Below are 19,275 nucleotides of genomic sequence, written 5' to 3' on the forward strand. Positions count from 1 at the left end.
ACTGGCAGAATATAAATGTCAAACAGGGAGATTCATGTTTCCAGTGAATAGAAATCAAAGATTCATCACAGTGCTAATCTTCACTTTGAATGCCGCTTTAAGTTTTAGCCACCCCACTTCAAAAGGGACAAAGCAAAGCAACAGAAGAGGTCCAGCAATGGCAATGATTAGAGGCTCAGGAAGAGGGGCTTCTGTACGAGATGAGATGAAGATCCTGGAGTTAATTAATGCACAGGCCATTTTGACAATCCTCTTCCCCCGTGCCACGTTACAGGTGCTGAGGCTAGGTTCCATGACATTTAAGGGAAACAAATTTAAAACAGATAAAAGGAAATACTTTCTTAAGGGCTCTAATTAATGCAAGGAAATGATTGCCATGGGATACTGAGAACAGCATCATTTTAGCAGTGTTCAAATGAAGTGCCGTCTGCATACCCGTGCTGTACAAAACAGGAACATTTATAGTAAGGGGAATAGTATTTGCAAGTTAAACTTGCTCTAAGTACTAGCTCTCATGTTTCAGGCTACAAATGGATTACTACTTGGAGCTGGGAACGATATGAGCTTTTTCTTCGCTGTAACACTGAACCATTAGCCTTTCCCCAAGGAAAGATATTGGTTTAGATAGGAAGCATGAGGAAAAAAAGAGTAATTTGCCAAATATCACAAATGCTGCCTATGCTGAACGAGCCAAATGGCTCAAAATGGAAATTGGAAAGCGTTCAACAGGGCTGGGAGAAATATGCACTATCATTAGGTTAGCAGTGGAAGAAGACTTGGACAAAGTTGACTGGAACTACATCCTGTTTATTGTGCAGGGCGCTGTGGGGATTCAAAACCAGAGGGCATTCAACGAGCAGCATGAAAAGGAAACCTGTCAGCCAGGGGAACTTGAGGGTTTGTAAGCATGTCTGTGTAAAAGTTGGCAGGGGTGGGGAGACCAGAAAGCCCTTTTGGGTCTCTTGGCATCAGTACTCAAGTCCTGTCCCGTTTGGGGCCCCTGGTGCGGGCTGCAGCTCTCCTGGGTGCATAGTAGGGCCGTCCTGCTCAGTGGACAAGGGTTTTACTAGCAGTTAGTAGGCTTTCAGAGCCTCAGCCAAGTATTGTGCCATTCTCCTGCAGTGTTAGTGTGCCAAGCTCTAGTGTTGTACTCAGCAAGCTAGTTCAAGCCCAGTTCAGCTGTCCCTAAGCTACATTGAAGTTATTACGGCAAATAAATTGTAGACCTGTAGTTGAGACTGATAAACTGTTCCCATTATTAGGAAAATCAAATGCAATATAGTGAAAGCAGAATTAAGCACCACATAAAAATAATCCTAGTCTAGGGAAGAATAATTATTACTGAGCTACATGTGGAAAAGGTATCTCTCTGCAGGATGATCCCTGTATATTTGAGGTGTATGTAGTGCACCAAGTTTATGGCCTTAGGGGATGGAATTTGAGGCAGAAAGTAACTTTTTTTTTAATCCCCTACACAAAAACTTGCATGAGAAAATTCTTGTCTGAGAAAATTTTAAAAAACAGGACTTGCTCCCTATGTGGAACACCCTGAAGATCCCAGATGTCCAAGATTTCTGCCTTCTCAAGAGAATACAGCCAGACCTGCCAAGCGTAGCAGCTCCAAAAGGGATGAATGCACTGTGCCACTGGCACATGCATCGTTTACACGTGCATGTGAGGGCCGCTCTGCTCATGACGAGCTGGGTGCAGGCAGCAGGTTCAGCAACGCAGCGTGCTGGGCGCACTGCCTGTGCAGAGCTGCTGCCTGTAATTATCACCACTTGCCTGGCACATCCAGCTGCCCAACAGCCGGGGCTGCCAGACATCCAAAAATGGAGGAGATGGGTGCTCAGCGCCGTCGAGCAATACATCATCACTCAAACAGCGATGTGCCAACCCATCAGCAGAATTAGCAGGTCCCTGGATCAAATGTGCCGACAAGGACACAACAGGGGACGATGAAAGACAGCCGCTTAACATAGCTCTTAATGTCACCTTAAACGTTTCCTCCTCCTCTTTGTACACTGGGTCCTGTCTGGCCAGGGGAGTCATGAACTCGGCAGTCCGCAGCGGCTTCCTGGTCATCTGCAGGAGGCGCAGCTCGCTCAGGACAGCTCGCACCACCTGGACGATGTGTCCCTGGGTGAAACCGTCAGACACCATCGCTAGGCAGCTTATGTTCAGCAAGTTGGTGATCACTCCTCCATTCTGCTGGATGATGTGCTTCCATAACACTGCTCATCGGGACCCAGAAAAGAGAGAATGCCAAAGACATGCACGAAGGAAAGCAGGAGAAATGTTTTTGCGTTTGGAAATGGAACTAGGGAAATAAGGGTATTGGTCAGCGAAGCCAAGATTCAATTTTTTCTCATTTGCTGCTTCTTTCATCCACAGATTTGCAGCATAGAGGCCTTTAGGCACATCTGTTCTTAAACCATTAGTGATCCATTGCTGGCTACCAGTCAGTACTTTCAGAAAGTCATTAAGGGCACATAACGTGAGGTGGATATGTGTGTAAAAATGGAAAGAACTACTTAAATATGCCTGCGTGTATATGGAAGGAGAGCTCGTCCAGAATTTTCCCATTTGTGTGTGTAGAGAGAATTGCCTTTATTAACAGCCTGCTTTTATTTCTGTGACCCTGATCAAAGGTGACTCCTGCTGAACTGAGGGCTACTATGGGGACTCAATGTCTGGTTTAGAAGCCAAAGGCCTCCAGCTATGCAGGCACATGTTGCAAATGTCAGGTGTAAATTTCTCTGTGATTGGCATTTTGCTTAATTAAATGGTGAACCTGTTTGTATCTTTTAGCTGCGAACCACCGAGACATGGAGCTTTTACATGTTTGTGGAGTGCCTGAGATTTTCCTTACAAAAATAAAGTTATAGGAGTAAGAATTTTTGTTGTTGTTTTGCCTTTTGTAAAGTAATGGACTGTCTCAGAGAAGCTTATTAAAACTTTCATACCATCTCACCATACTTTTCCTTTAAAGCTTTATATTGGAAGCACTTGGAGGAAACAAGAATCATGCATAAAGAGCTTTAAAAGGTTCTTGAATGATTACAAGCTTCTGGTTTGAGTATCCTTTGTTTCAGCGCTCACTTGTAGTATGAAAATGCTGGGTGGACTGTTAATGTTACTGGCTGCTGGGTCAGTCATGTAATGGAGAAAACTTGCCTTACTTTTCCTTGGATTGTAATGTAGATACTTAGGGACTTGTGCCCGTAACTATTGACAACTTTGTACTACATTTTTCACTTGGGCAAACTGTGATCTTCCACTGGATTTGTAGCCACACTCAATAGCTATTGGCTGAATCACTGACTCATAATGGAGGAATTGATGCACACAACAGCGAGCACTACTTCTGCATAGCTGTGTATTTGGTGCTGCAGCTTATCTTGCAGGAAGGGTCATGCATAAATATGAGATAATGACCCACCAGGTGATTAATAGCAGGAAACCAGTAGAGGACCGTGACTCTCCTAGTTTACTGATTTCCATCATATGCTTGCAGTTTCCATCATGCACAGATTGGAGTATTCTGGTTTGTAGCAAAACAGAAGGTTGTAGTGAACACGTAAAGTTTGTGCACAGTGGCTATGAATGTTTGTTATGCCATGGCTTTTCTGCCCAAACAGGTTTCTTTAGTTCTCAAATTGGGTGTCAGGCACTGGAAATTGTCACAATTGGAAGATGAGTACTGCTAGTATCTTATTTCCATTGAACTTCAGGGAAGGTGTGAGCTAAAGAACAAGCCAGGCACTTAAATGGGACAATGTCAGATAATTAAAACTACAAGTTTAATCTGCTTTATAATGTCAAGAGTTAACTTTTTGGGGGCATTCTGAAGTTTGCAAGTTGAAATCCCTTTGGCTGGCCCTTTTTGTGACTCCAAATTAGTGGTGAGAATCCCAGAATGTGACAGGTTGAATCCCCAGCAGTGAACTAGCTAAATTCAGATGCTATCACCTCCTTTCTCTAGGTCTTACTCATGTCCCTTATCTGTTAGTAATTTATCAGAGCTGTAACCTAACATGAAACACATGTTAGCTCGCTTAGAGACCGGTTCCCATCCACACTATGAAAATTATTGAATGTGGGAGAGATTTACAATGCGCTAGGCAGTCAAAACCTGTCTTAAGCTTGCCCAAACATGCATCATCTCTATACCTTGGCTGCCTCCACAAAAGGCAGTACAAAAATGGACTTCACAGTACAGTTGCATCATTTTGTAATAAGGTGAGTATGTGGAGCAATATCGTCTGGTTTACTCAGAGTGCAGTTGTGTAGTGAGGTCCCTGAACTGAATGTGGTTTCTTTTAATTCTGTATTCTTCTGGGGTGTGATCCATCAGAGATCAGTGGCATGAAAGGAGTGTTTTCCTTGATCTGATGATCAACAGGGATATTCATGCTAGCAGCTGCTGGTAGGAGAAATGCACCACTGAGAGTCCTAACTTGGAAGTGTTTGGTATCTTTGTGAATAGTCCTAAATCTTTTTTCCACATCATCTTTAGACTGAACCTGAAAAGCCCTTCTTCCTACAAGTCCCCACATCTAGAATCCATAGTACTCACATAAGTGTATTAAATCACATGATATAACCAGAAAAAAAATATGTATTTCTGGGAACAAAAGCCCATCTGCCTGCCACTTCTGAAGAATGTGAACAACTACCATTTTTCTTGCAGTAATTGATTCACATTATTAATTTGGAGCATTTCATCCTAGTCAATGCTTAGCTATTGCAGACTTCAAGGCAGTTCAAACCTGAAGACAAACTTCCATGCCTAAAAGTTTGTCTTTTTTTCTAGCCATGTAAGTTGGTCGAATAAAAGACACCGTTCTCCTTAGAAGCTTTGACTTGCAGCATTGCTGATACTCAATGAATTTATCAGACCTTGGAAGGGCCTGTCTATCACTGTAAACATTTGGTAGGCTAGAAATGCAAAATCTTGAATGTCTCTACAATGTCCCTCATGATTTGTAAGTACTAAAATGGAATTTGATAGCAACAAAACCCAATCCTCCAGACATCATTCTGTTTATGGAGAGGCCCAAAAATGTATTGTTTAGAATTTGGAAACTAGATAGGAACAACAGAAATTCCCTATGTAAAAATAAAAGCTTAAAATAAAAAACGTGCACTGAAAAAGGATCCTGTTATTCATTTAGTGAAAAAACAGCTTGGGCTGATTTCAATGCACTCTAAACAAAAACTTGAGAAGAAATGTTAGTCACCACAGGAGAGCATTTTAAACCATTCTCCCAACTTCCACTCTTAATATCTGATCTTTGGGGTAGCGTGTTCTAGTATTACTTAAATTATCTGGAACTGAGAAGTACCTGGAGTACAAACCAAATTTAAAAACAGTTCTGAGGATAACCAGACAATAAACATGGATGTTAAGCAGTAGTAATTGTCACAATGATTTGAAATACTTGCCAAATCTTGAAGCATAGTCAGGCCTAGGAATCAGAATAATTTTCTGGTAAACTTTGCAGAAAGGTTTAAGATTAGCATCGAAGGGACGTCTGGTGGTTCCTACTAGCAGCACTCTGTCCTGTGCTTTCAAAGCCTTAAGGAATTTGGGGAGAATCTTTTCCAGACGTTTTGGGTTCATCTTCAGAGTGTACATGTAAACACAAGGAGGCAAGAATTGTTATTAATACTGACAATTTAGAGTGAACGAGGTGAAGCAATGTTAGATATAAGTAACGTAGACATGTACATTGTACATAGACATGTTATATACAACAGGATTTTGGGCTCTTTTTCAGAAGCCTATTTGCATTTAGTATAAACAGACTAGATTCTCAACCTAAGTACAAAGCCTTTGTCTTCTGCAATTCAAGTTGATTTCTGCCTATGTATTAGTGGGTTTGGGTGCTTGTGTCTTTTACTAGTCCATCTGCTGGTCCTCTTATTGAAAAGCAGGAGCGAAGCAACAACTCATTTAAAGAAGGAAAGCCTGATTTTCAGTTCAAGGAGAAATATTGCTTGGACTTGTGCACCTGATGAATCTTAACAGATAGAAAAATTAGCTGGGTGTGTAACCTGGTCTGGAATCCTCACAGCTCTTGGATGGTATGATCTACCAACCCCTACCAGTGTTTTAAATGTGAAAGATATGCTCCCTGATTTCTGTTGCGATTTTAGTTTGCTGAGGTTCTAATCCAGGAACACAAGCTCTTTGAACTCAACATTCATTTCTTTGTCATAAATACTATTTGACCTTACTATAAAAATTGAACTACTGTTTACACAACAGATGACTGCTGAGCAAAACTTCTTATTGAATAGTTACATTTGATAATGCTCAAGTGAGTATTGGTTGGAGAAGCTTCATCAAATTGCTGTGATGTCGCTCTACAGTTAACAAAGCCATAAATGAATAAATGGGTTAGGGTGGTATATTGTATTCAGAAAAGTCTAATGACTTAGAGGCCCCTCCAGAAATGATTGAGACTTAACATCCAAGTCAGTCACACCCACTTGAAAACCTTTCACTGGGTCACCTTGTGATTTTTACTATATAGTAAACAGGTACCTGAGAAACCTTGCCTCAATTTCAGACCAGCCTTCCTTATGTTATTAAGGTGTCTTCTGCTGGGAAAATAGACACTATTAGAAAATGCAGAGTTTTTATTTATTTATTTTTAAATGTCTGCTTCCTTTTTCACCCCTTACTCATGAAAATAAGTCCTAATTTATTCCATGCATTTTGGACATCAAGTTTTTGGATGACATAATATCCACGGATTCGCACTAATTCATGGTTTGTTAGCACTAATTCATGGTTTGTTAGACGTGCTCATCTTAATTTTAAAAATTTAAATGGCCGTGCCAGTTCCAGACACAAGTGAAAAGTTCCACTCTCGTGTTAAGCCTACTAAGATAGGCTGGCAGTTGTGTGCCAGCAGCTCCTGTTACACTTTTGAAACTGATGTGTGTCCACAGTGCACACACTCAATGGATATGTACTGAAAGCTAATAATATCTCCTCCGCCTTGAAAGAAATATATCAGCAGCAAGAGAAGCTGTCAAACAGGCAAGCCAGGATCTCAGCCATCACGTGCACCTGAGCTGGAGAGAAGTGGGGTGAATTGTGAAGGTGACCCCTATTTGCGTAAGTATGAGTGGCTGAACTGCTTGCACATCATCCTTGGCAACTGGCTTACCATAACATATTGGATATTTGACTGCTTTGCGTCCCTTACAGAGAATAGGAGAGAGACTATTTTTGAGTGGGCATTTGAAGAATTTGAGTTGTCTTTTTACCAAGTTCTCAGTAACGGTACCAGAAATGTCATGCTGGGATTAGTAAAGTGACTTCCAGTCCCTCCAGCTTCTGAGGGCTTAATTTAGCTCGTCTTCTCCAAAACCCACCTCTCCTGAGTGCTCCTAGGGAAGGCTCCCCACACTGCCAGTTGCCTCTGCCTGTCCCTCCTCTTTCATGCTGTCTGGCTCCGAATACTGGTTATGCTGTGAGCTAAGTGGGACATGAGTGATTCCAAGCCTGGAGCCCCCCACTCGCACCAAGTGCACAGGAGACATTTCAATAAATACCTGCAGATCTAGTGATTGGATTGCAGGGACAGAGGTGATACTCCTGATTCTGAGGAGGGCATGGGAAAAAATTTTTCCTCACTGGAGGCTTTCAAAACAGTTAAAAACCATGAGTGCGCCAGGCAATCTTTGGTCCCTAGTCTTAATCTGAATCCTCATCTGCACCTGCTGTGAAAATTTGAGCCCAAGAGAAAGGTTTGGTTTCGGTGTAAGGACCACCAGAGGGCATCAATCAGTGCACACCCATCAGCTCGTGCAGCCCTCGCAGAAGTTAACAGCCTCATCCAAGGTGATGAGGTCTTCCAAAACACCAGGTGTGTGTCCATCATGTAGCCTAGACACACAGGACTTGCCTTAGGAAAAAAAGGTTTAATTTTTCACGTGGAGCTCTAAAATCAAAATATTTTGCAAGCAGCATGAACCTAATCAGGATTTCAGGGGAATTGCTCTCTGCTGTGGTGGCTGAGTTGCTGTGCCTATTGGGCAGTGTTTTAATTTTCTTTCTAGTGGGGAAGCTACACAAGACAGGAAGGAATGGAAGCAATGGAAATGGGACTCCCGGGAGCCCAAAGAAAATAATCTGTAAACATAACTATTTAATATATGCTCTTTGTTTTCACAGTGGAAATTTATCCTTGTTCCTTTATTGTTCACTTTGGCTCCATCCAATTTCTCAAATTAATAGAGCTGAACAATTTAAGCTCATCTTAACTTTTAGTTTCTCGCCTCATATTTTGAAATTCTCCATTATTCTCTTCTGCTTTTCAGTGCACTGATGAGCAGCGACTGGACTATTTTTAAATAAAGCAAGTATGGGTGTGTAGGAGAGAAATGTGACTTCTTAAGAGCCCCCAAGAGGTCACAAGACTCTCTTAAAAGAAAAAAAATGTTAGTGAGACAAGCTATTATCAAGCAAGCTTTGGCAGGTCTGGTCATATTGGTATGTGCTAAGCTAAGAAATACACCTGTTCCTTTGTGTCGGCTGTAAGGCAACAGGAGAAATTATCTGCACTGAAATAAAAAGGGAGCAACTCACCTGTTCTTCAGCCTTCGGCACTGCTTTATAAAATGTTTTTTCTGTCTCTCCAATCCACACGACTGAAGGCTGCAGCTGCTTAGCCACCTAAGAGAAAATGGGAGAGAGAACGCAAGAAGTTGATTAAAATGGCTACAATTTCATACCTGGGTGCCTGTAATTATGCTTTTGAATCCATATTTCAGCAGTTAAAATTAGCTTGGTTTACTTTTTTCCAGGAGCATTCAGCACTCATTGATAGCACTGGCTCTGCTCAGTAGACCTGGCAAATCAAATGGTTTCTGTTTAGGAATCTAACGTGGAGAACCCAACCCAAATCAGATCACACTGACTGCTATGCTTATGCTGCATTTCCCAACCCAAATTCAGCTGCTAAAGCCTGGACTTGGAGGTCAGTGGCAAACAGACCACCAGCAGCTTTACGCTGGTTGCCCGTAGGATCCCTCCCCAGTTTTCTGAGGGCAAAACAGATGGGGAGAGAGGCAAGACATGGCTACTGAATGCTCATCTTTAGGCAAAATAGGCTGGTATGCAATCTTCTGGATTACAACATAGTGTTTAATTTGCAGTTAGCCAAAGAACGAAAATGGAGCCAGCTAAATTTGAAGGGGGGTCTGCAGAATTGGGCTTTCCAGCTCCAAAGTCAGAGCACTATACCTCTGGTTCACAGCAGGATGGCAGCAATGCTACAGGCTTTTTCACATCTTGCACTCTCCCTATTGCTATAGAAACGCCAGTGGTTTAGACATTCTACTGCCAAATTTTAATCACTTTCCAGTGGCTCTCTGAGCTCTGCTGCTTCACTCAGCAACAGAAGTGATGGCTGGAGGAGTCAACGGGTAATGAGGCAGCATTCTTCTTTCCTGCTTTTTTTTTTCCCCCTTTTTTTCCCTAGTTGAAGCTGCTGTTTCCAGGAAGGAAGCGTACAAAATCCATAGGTTGTATTTATCATAAGCCTAGTGTTTGATTGACAGACAGTGCAGGAAGAATTAAGTCATGAACCCACAGTTCATTTTTATGGACACATTTCAAAAGCACCAAGAGTGTGTGTGTGCCTGTACAGTAAAAATGGACGGAAGACAGGGGAAAAGAATAGTAGATGAAAGCTGTTAAACTTATTTGCTCTGCTGTGCTGCCAATGGGGTGAGGTGGAAACAATGCCATCTTTGGCATGTGGCACTTTATTTGCAGCTACATGTCAGCCCTAGAGTATGTCAAGTGGTACCTCCGAGTTCAGAATGGCTTCATCAAGGAAAATAAAGCTTTCTCTTTTGTTGGAAAGCTGGGACTATTTAGCATTAATAACGAGGATTAAAGAAAACAATGCATCATATCATGAAAAATAATATGAATATCCTGCAAAAATGGATATGTGCACCTAGGCAATTATGTGAACATTTATCTGTACGTACAACTTTAAAGGGTAACTTCTCAGTCCTGCAATGTATTGAGTATGCAAGCTGGAATAAAATGACGGATTAAAATAGTACAGCAATACTAACTGGCCTTTTAAGGTCAGATGATTTTTATCTATCTTCTATTTATCTGTTTTCAGAGGTCTGTTTTATATTCCTAAGCCTGCATACTCTATAAGGTACAGCAGAGAGGGCAAGCTTGGGGTTTTCATTGAATTGAACTGTGCAGCAGCCTTAGACACAGGGTTTTTCTGCTGAGTATCCTGTTAGCCAAGGGCTCAGACACCTGCAGGAAATGCAAATCAGCCCCACTGATTTGCACTTGCAGGTGAATTCAGTCAGCGCCTGGCAGTTTATAAATAGGTCTGGCAGCAAGCAGAGAAGAGTGATGTTGTAGGGGTCATGTAGCAATGGTGGAGTGATGGGTGTTCTTTGGATAATTAAAATTTGGGAAGAAAAAGGTAAGTTGTAGGTTAGTTGCTAAAGTAAACTTGTGCCTTCTTAAAGAACAATATTTGCATTTCATGTACTGACTCTGAAATCTGTTCTAATGTGTGGAAACTGATTCAGAGTTCCTTACTAAATTCAGTACTGCTAATGAATGGATTATCACCTGGGCTCTTCTGATGTTTCTAATGGTTCCCTTTACCTTCTGAAGCATAAGATAACAATGAATTTTTGCTCTTGTTGTCTGTGTGTGCCTGGGGAGGATGTCAGATGAGGTAAGTTGAGACTGCTCCCCTTGAAACCTGCCTTTCCCTGGCTGGGGTTTGGGCTAATGGCATGCTGTCTAGTCAAGTTTACCAGCTGTGTGTGCATGCGTTACCATCCTGGTAGACTCTGTCACCACGGGATCTGCTCTTGCTGTGATGCGTTCTCCTCTTGCTGTTCATGTTTATGACCCTGGTGATGTCTCAGATACTGACATGGGTTGCTGCTCTGTTTAAGCTAATGTAAAGAAGCGCTGTGTGTTTTGCTCTGCGAGGTGCTGCATCTGTATGAAGTCTGGGGAGCAGTGTAGCTGTTCTGCAGCATTTCCTCCATACCTGTGTGTCTGATGCTGCAGTGTGATGTGACATGGGGAATCAGGATGGGGGAGGCTACTGAGGCTGTTAGAGCTTTTGGCAGTGGTTGAGATCTGCTTAGGTACTTCAAAGGGAGCCATGTCATCTCTTCAGTGGGGCTGCTGCAGCTTGGAGATGCAGATCTTCCCCATTTGGCTCAGAGGTGTCTTCAGTGGTTAGCAGCTCTCTAAAATGGAGCCTGAAGGTTTTAATCAGCCTAGAGTTTCATTTTAACTCTTAAGAACGTTCAGTATTTTCACACCTTTCATTGTCTTCTTTTTGTCCCTTTTTTTCCCCTACCAATTACATGGAAATACAATGAATAAGCTCAGTTCTGGCTGGCTCTTAAACAGGTATTTTCCTGGGCTTTCTGTTTTAAGGCAATGACTTAAATCTATAAAGTGGCCTGAATCTATTTTTCTGGCATTGGTAGGTGCTAATGTAACTGAATTCAGCACGCTGCTTTTCAGTCATCTTCCTATTGCCAGATCAGGCACCCAGAATCTATCAGCATCTAATTTACATTGTTGGCAGATATGTAGCAGACTGCACATCCCTGTGAAAGTGCTTCATTTGAATTATCCATGGACAGTTTGAATCCATGGATAATTAAATGCACTGTACATAATTAATTTGTAATTGAAATGTTATTAGCTTTGCTGCATTCTCCAGTTTGTTGGAGCTGCCAGTAGATGGCTCCTTAACCCTTCTAATACTGCACTGAGTCAGCAGCTGTCTGTTCTGGAAGCTGCTGTCTGATGGTCAGCACTGAGCAATGGAGGCTTCCTTTGCTCTTCCAGAAGACTGAGAGAGTATTTTCCTGCTGTCTATCAATATTCAAAGATCAATCAGCATTTTTGTTAGCTTGGGTTATGGTTTTCACACTTGAGGGCCAGAGTTTAACAGTGAAATCAGTTCACGTCAAAATACAGAAACCCGATTCTAGCAGGGGCTGCGTGCTCATGGCTCTTCCAGACTTGAAGGTTTTGATTAAACTTGAAGGAATTTTGTTAAAAGATGCAAGTCTAAGTTTTCCTGAAGATGAATTTGTTGCTGAAAACTGCTCAATCTGGAGTATATATTCATGAAAATGCTCCAAAACAGCTAATGCAGAGAGATGTTGAAACCTCTGATCAGACTTCAACTGCAGGAGCAAGTATTTCAGTGCTACAGTGATGATGCCAATGTACTCCAGTTTGGCAGAGAGAAAATAACTATGAATACTTTCTAACAGGATGCAATTAATTTTTCAACATTGGAGTAGCAGTGTAAAGCTTTTGCGTCACAGAAATAAGTCAAATTGAGCACTGGTGATGCTCATTGCTTCCAGGAGCTAGGCTTTTAGCAGGCTGTGCTGTACCAAGACAAAAGAATTGCTCCGGACAGCTGGAAGAAAGGCTGAGGGTGCTGTTCCAAATTTCAGTTGTAATGAAAGGGTCTTTTTTGGCACTAAATACAGATTTCTGACAATGTACTAGATTTCAAAATCGTTGCTTCTAAACGCAAGGATTATATAATTTGGACTTGAATAAGCTCAATCATTTTTTTGGTTAGTATAATGCTTTTTTATTCAGTATTATCTGCTAAACAGCATAACCAAATAGCCTGATAATGCAGGCTCCTAATGATGGTGTTGAAATACTTCTGCAGCACTGTAGCACTCCTCCTTCAGTACAGGCGGCTGCACAGCATATGCTGAGCTGTTGATACACATACGACTTCTGTGCTGGTATTTCCTCCTGACCACTGCTTTCCCAACCTTTTAGTCTGGTCAGTGTTGCACTCATAACCCTTTCCCATGTGTGGCTTTTCTGCACAATGTGCTTTCTGTTTTTGTGGCCCTGCTGAAAGACCTTAGAGGGGCTGTCTCACTCTGGCAGTGATTAACCTGATAGTTGCCTTATGACTGCTAATGGAAGACCAGTGCTTGTGGCTTTTATTGCCTTGGAGTTAAGCCCTGTGAACTACCTGTGTTTTAACACCTCTGTGTCACTGAATCAGCCTTCTATGTTTCCTCCATGATACTTCCTGGATTTCCTTTAGTTTGTTTCCCTTCACTATCTTCCTTCATACCCTTTCTGTAAGCTGTAGCACTGCTACAGCAGTGTTTCTCCCTTGATGGGAACAGGGGAGAGCCAAGCCCTTGGTTGGTACAAGCTGGCAGAAAGCTCCATTTGAGTTCAAGCTGGCTCAGTAAATGGAAAATGTGGCTTAACTGAGAGATTCCAGGGTGTTTTGGTTTGCACTCGAAGGATGAGATTCGTTTTGAGTACTGCAGGGAATTATTTGGATGTTAGAGATGGATCCTTTCTTCTCAGAAGCAGAGCTGACCTGGTGGGCTTTGTCTTTATGGAGGACACAAGAGCTTGGGCCTGGTGTTCCAGCTTTTTTCAATAGCTTTCCTATTCAATATTAATCTTCCCTACATTTCCTTTGAATAGGCAGATTGAAATGTTGGTGTTTTCCTGTTCTGGTATGAGAAGTCATTTCCTCCATATGACATTTAAAATGCCTGCTTTGAGTAACACACAAGCCTCTTTTTTGGATCAGGGCTGGTATGTCTCTTGCAAGTTTCCTCCCAGAAATAAGGGGGGTGGGGGATGAATTTGGCTCTTGCATCTGAAACAAATTAAAGCTTCATTTTTTCCAGTGCTATTCACTTGTTTAGGGTGTCTCCCATGAAACAACTGCCAGCACTCAACACTCTGTTGTGGACAGAAAGTTTCTTGATGGTCGTTTTATGCTCTCCAGAGTTTCCTTTCATTATAGAAACCCTGTTGTTTGCTGATATGATAAGTAAATGAAAATGCAAGGTTACTTCACCTTTATCACAGAGCACCATTAATTCATATTTAGTAAATCCTGGTGTTTAACAGTGGTTACATGGATTGTATGATAACAGAAACGTAACTGCCATGTTTCCTGTCATTCACTTACAGCTGTAGGCTTGACTAACTCACATAAGGCACTTCTGGAGAGCTGGAGCAGAAAGCTTGCTTGACAACAGTCACAGTTGCTGTTTGCAAAAAAAGACCAGAAGTGTCCGATTATAAAGATCAGGTGAATCCTTCAGTAATCATCTGCATGCAAAGCACTTCAACGAGATGTACTGCAGTAGTTCTGACAGTAGCATTTTATATTTACAGCTCTCAGACTGCATGTCAGCTGCAGGATACCATTTGCTTTCACGGCTTGTATGCTGTACATACCACTCTACTGTAGTCTTACAATAAAGCAAGTATGTATACCTGATATTTTCACCATGGGTGAAAATAGCTTTTTGCAGGAAAGTGTTCATGTTTCTAATGTCAAGGAAATTGTTTGCAATGTGTCTGTCTTGCATTTGCTGTAGCTTGGGTAACAGTGGACACCTGCAAATCAGGATAAAGGTTTGCTTATCCTTTTCCCTCTTGTTTGATATTCTCAGTTAATCAACACTGATTAAGCAAATGGTGTCTAAGAGTATGGTATAATCCAGTTTCTATATTGCTTTAGAGCACAGGACTTGATTGTGCTAGCAGCTGTACAAGGCGGATTCTGAGCACTACTGGAAACATAATAGATGGCTACAGACCAGTAGGAGAATAAGGATTATTATGACAGTACTGCTCAGTGTGATGGCAGACTTACTCTGTCAGTGCTCTAACTGTTGCCAGATGACTTTCAGCCATCGCCGCATATACAAAACTTGAAGGATGGTGGATGTTTGTGGGGATATGGCTCCAGGTTATGAAGGGCACAACAGAAATAGCTCTGAGACATGGCAACCGGTATCATAGACCAAATCAAAGATGGGAGCTGACCTGGTAGTTGACCAAGATGACAGGTAGGATGGAGATCTCTCAAAGAGTTTCAGCTCATTGGTCAAGAAATAACTTGACCAATCTGTTGCATGAAATTATTCTGTCCCGGGTGCAGGACTATCAAACTGGATGGGATTACTGGATACTGGAAAGAAGCAGCAACTGATGGTAAGACAAGAGGAGTAGGTGGCCTTGGTAGGGACTTGAGTTTCCCAGAGACAAGGAAAATGACATTTAGCATCCTCAAAACCAAGGAAAGAGGGACTGTAACTTTAGTGGTGGCAGCCTCAGAGTGCTAGCTGTGTAGATGGAGGATCGTTTCCAGCCTGGCTCTGAGAATAATCAACAGATGGGACAAATTAGTGACATAGTCATGTGGACAGAAGATGGCAGGGAGAGGTCAAACAACCAAAAGAGTCAAGAATGGAAACAAAATGTAGTTGATGTGAACAATGCTAAGACAGGTGCTATGCCAATATGAGCTTGCAGAGAAATGAGCACGCAGATGAGCATTCCTTGGGAAGAGACTGTGCTCTGCTATTTGCTCTGTTATTAAAGGAGTGGAGTGTGGAGCAGTACTGCTGTTGCAGCTGGAATGAGTCACCTTTTGATAAGCAAGTGCCTGGACAGCCTTTATTCCATGTGATTGACTGTGAGCAACTTCCATCCTGGTACCCTATGGAGGTGCCCTGAAGTGTCATTGCTACTTTTGCAGGAGCTATAGTAGAGATGTAAGCTTGGATTGCTTCTCCCTAAGCTTCTTCCTAATTTTGGATAATGTTACCATTTGATCTTGTGTAATCTGGAAAAAAATAAGGGTTTTTAAGCATCTATCTCTATGTATGATTATTCAAACATGTATACGTTTATATTGTGTATATATACCTCTTACGTATGTTCCAGCTAGTGTATATTATGTATAGATGTATATAAAAAAACACACCTTAATATCTTCAGCTGGAACCTCTTAGGAGTGAAAATGACTGCCCTCCTTTCTCCTGTGTTTAAGTGCCTTGTGTTCCAGCAGGGACTGGATGATGGAAAGGATGGTGTGTGTGCTGTGCCTGCAGCCAGACATGTGCTTTGCTGTTGATGAGGGCACAGAAACTGAGCAGAGAAGGGTGAAATGTGCAGAATGGAGTGAGGGGAGGGAGTATTAGTTTAGTCTGATGGCACTAGCTTGTGACAGGGAGTGCTAGATCCAGTGTTATCAAAGGGCCATGATCACAGCATCACAGCTTTTCCTTAGGTACTACTCTGACCAGAAAGAAATTGGGGTCCTTGGGGATTGCTTTACTTTTAACTGAGAAACCTGTCTTTTCTGGAGATGGAGACACCTGTCAGAGAACCTGTTATAATACTAGACTTAATAAAATACAGCTGATAAATCCCAGGGAAAGCCAATTTGAATACAGTCTTTTAGTAGGCCTCTGGCACTGGAAAAATATTGCATTTGGCTTTTTCTAGTGTATGTGCTGTGTTTTTTCTTTTTAAGAGTATTTCTTCTGGAAATGTTTACCAGCTTCCTTCCTTAGCAGAAATGCTGAGGACTTAGAATGTGGAAGAAATCCTGCCAGGATAGTCTCCCTTTCTGATGAGGATTTGGGATATGTTTTTCACAGCTCATATGCCTTCTTTCATTTCCAGACTTCTCATACATTTCTGCTAATGTAATCCTGAACTAAGATTCCCTCTTCTGAGAAGCTTGCTGATAGGTAAACAGAGCAGTACAGTACAGGGGAGAGCTGTTTTGCAGCGATAGTCCCAGAGGAAACTTTTGACCACCCCTAGTCTAGTATTTGATTAAATGCTGCATGGCAAGCATTCCTGACCGATGTGCATATAAACAGAGAACAGAATTTTCTTTATCTATGATGCTTTTCATATTTGAGGCAACACACAGCTTGCATAAATGTTAATGTGAAAAATATGGCTACTATAAGCAATTTCTCAAGGGGCATTACATCCTCTACAGTGGCACACATACTGGCTGTCAGTGAGTGGTTTTGAAGACTTGAAAACAAGAAGGCAATTTAAAATATGGGTTGGCACCCCTTTGGATCCTATGTGAGTGGTGTACCTGCTGAAACCAGAACTCAGTATGAAGGAACTACCATACAATTTCCTATTTGTACTATAAAAGAAGTGATGAACTGAAACAACTTTGCAGGGAAGTACACAAAATGGTACCTTGAGAACCATGTGAAGCATCATTTGCAGGCCATTCTTGCCTGGATATTTTCCAGCAATGTTGGAAGCAGATAAATTGAAGAGGTTGGCTCCTGTTTCTGTGCAGATGGCATCGACCAGCATTTTCTTTCCAACACCAGCGGGTCCAGCCAGTAATAAGGCTTTCACCAAAGGAGCCTTCTCATGAACTGTTTGGGAACCTGTAAAAAGTCATATGGCACTATTATTGCTTTCATTTAAGTCTGCCATAAAGGTAATGGAATGATTCTACTTTTTTGTTCACAGTAAATATTTTATAATGCGAATTCATTGTTTCATTAATGTAGCACAAGTGCTCTGGTGTTAACTTCTATATAACTAGAGCTGTGGCCCCTTCAGCTAACATCCCCGTTTGCAGCAAAACCCAGCCATCCTTACTTGTACCTTTGGATAGGCAAATGTTAGCTCTAAATCTACATGGGTTAAAAGAACACTACTTCGCTGGCAGATTTCTGAGATAAGAGCACTGAAATGACACTGTATGTGGATGTGTACAGACAAGCCTGGTGCTCTGCACAAGGCCACTTGCTTTCAGTTACACCACAGTTGTTACCTAACTCCATCAGCTGTCAGACATATAATTAGATATACCTGTGGCTTTACGTTTGGCATTTGTTGTCAGAGCAAGTCTTCACTTTCTGCAATTGGCCTTGGGCGTAGATTCCTGCTGCACATAGGACTAGCAGAATTCCTTCCTGCTGTCTGAAACGACACTTTCCAGCTCCTCCAGTTTTAGAGAAAACAAACTAATGGGACTATCTATTACAGCTGCGTTTGTCAGTGATTTTGAAACCAGATGTTACCATGTATTTTACTTTCTCTCCTCTGCCTTCTGTCTGCGCCTCCATTTTTGGACAATTTTTCCTCTTAAATGTTGTTACTGTTCAGTGAGTACTGAAGACTGACCATTTGTCACTTAGGCTAGCTCTACTCCAAAATCCTTCACTGCTGATATCCTTTCTAAGCACTGCTGCTGTGTGGTGTCAGCTCATCTGCAGAGGAGCAAATGCTATTCCCCAGCTGGAGTATGGCAGCTGCATGTGGCAGAGCAGGTAAAACATACCTGCTGGGAGACAGAGGATCTTTTCCTGTTCCCTTAATTTTATTTGGGTGAGCAAATGCCAGGACTGCTCCCCTTTACCTGCTCTGCCAGCACTGACTGCTCAGCATTTTGAAATCTATTTCAATAGCTGCTCCAGGTAAATTCATTCTGGGCTGTAAAAAATCTGCTCCATCACCTGGGAAAGCTTAGTGGAAATGCCTGTGTTGTGAAAACAGCCATAGAGAGGGATTTAAGTGGTTGATGGTGATACCTTGTCTTCTCTGCAGCTCTGTCATTGCATCATTTAGGTACTTTACAGCAATGTTATAGTAAAGCCCTGATGAAACTCCAGAGGTGGAAGCAAGCAGGAAATATGAAATGCTTCATCTATACCCACACCACAGCAAAATTGCTGTCTTGACGTTAAAAAAAAAAATAAAAAAAAATACTGTTGGTAGTGGTGATTGTTATAAAGTCAGTTTTGAAATCGTGTGTGTGCATCCACTTCTGAAGGCTTCTGATGCCTCCCAAAGTATGGGATTAGTGGGGGAAACCAACTCCAAAGGTGTTGGTGTGCTTCTGAAGGAGATTAGCCTGGAAAAGTCCCCCAAGTATGTGAAGGTAAGGAGGAACGCTCAATTTTAAGAACTTTAAAATTAAAGAAGGGGATGGGAATAAGGGGGCAGCTAGGTAAGAGCAGTATTTAACAATAAATCAAATCAGGCTGCATATCTGTGTCCTAATGGTTTAATGTTCCAAATAAATGGCAATGAACTGAGAGCTGAGATGAATGCCATTATTTCAGCACTGTGCAGGATGTAGTGAAGTTGTCAGCCACCCAGCGTTTTTATTTTTGTACCAATCTATGACTATTATACATAGATTTATTATGAGGGGTGCAGCAGACTCCTCTGTGGTTAAAGATGAAGTATCTTATCATAGAATCATAGAATATCCCGAGTTGGAAAGGACCCATAAAGATCATCAAGTCCAACTCCTGGCACCACACAGGTCTGCCCAAAAGTTTAGACCATGTGACTAAGTGCACAGTCCAAATGCTTCTTCTCCAACCGGCTTGGTGCAGTGACTACTTCCCTGGGGAGCCTATTCCAGT

General features: G+C 41.9%; 1 protein-coding gene and 1 long non-coding RNA gene across 6 annotated transcripts in view; one reads left to right on the forward strand and one right to left on the reverse strand.

Annotated features, from left to right (window-relative positions):
• The window catches only part of DRC11 (dynein regulatory complex subunit 11), a 109,124-nt gene that overhangs the window by 6,043 nt on the left and 83,806 nt on the right, over positions 1-19,275 (reverse strand). For 4 of the 5 annotated variants that reach the window (XR_014586183.1, XM_083842214.1, XM_083842213.1 and 1 more), the window contains 4 exons: positions 17,081-17,280; positions 8,609-8,695; positions 5,449-5,626; positions 1,996-2,234 (listed from right to left, as the gene is read on the reverse strand). Coding sequence is in view for 3 of the 5 variants with exons in the window: in XM_083842214.1 (XP_083698340.1) it covers positions 1,996-2,234; positions 5,449-5,626; positions 8,609-8,695; positions 17,081-17,280 (704 nt within the window). In the remaining 2 variants the exon portion in view is untranslated. The remainder of the gene's footprint in view (positions 1-1,995; positions 2,235-5,448; positions 5,627-8,608; positions 8,696-17,080; positions 17,281-19,275) is intronic. The other variant, XR_014586182.1, reaches the window with a different exon arrangement.
• LOC310901808 overlaps positions 10,366-19,275 on the forward strand; it is a 40,525-nt gene continuing 31,615 nt past the window's right edge. The window contains exon 1 of the long non-coding RNA XR_014586184.1: positions 10,366-10,484. This is a non-coding gene — a long non-coding RNA (uncharacterized lncRNA). The remainder of the gene's footprint in view (positions 10,485-19,275) is intronic.

The sequence above is a fragment of the Anser anser genome (assembly GCF_964211835.1).
Source record: "Anser anser genome assembly, chromosome: 6".
NCBI classification, from domain to species: Eukaryota; Metazoa; Chordata; class Aves; order Anseriformes; family Anatidae; genus Anser; species Anser anser.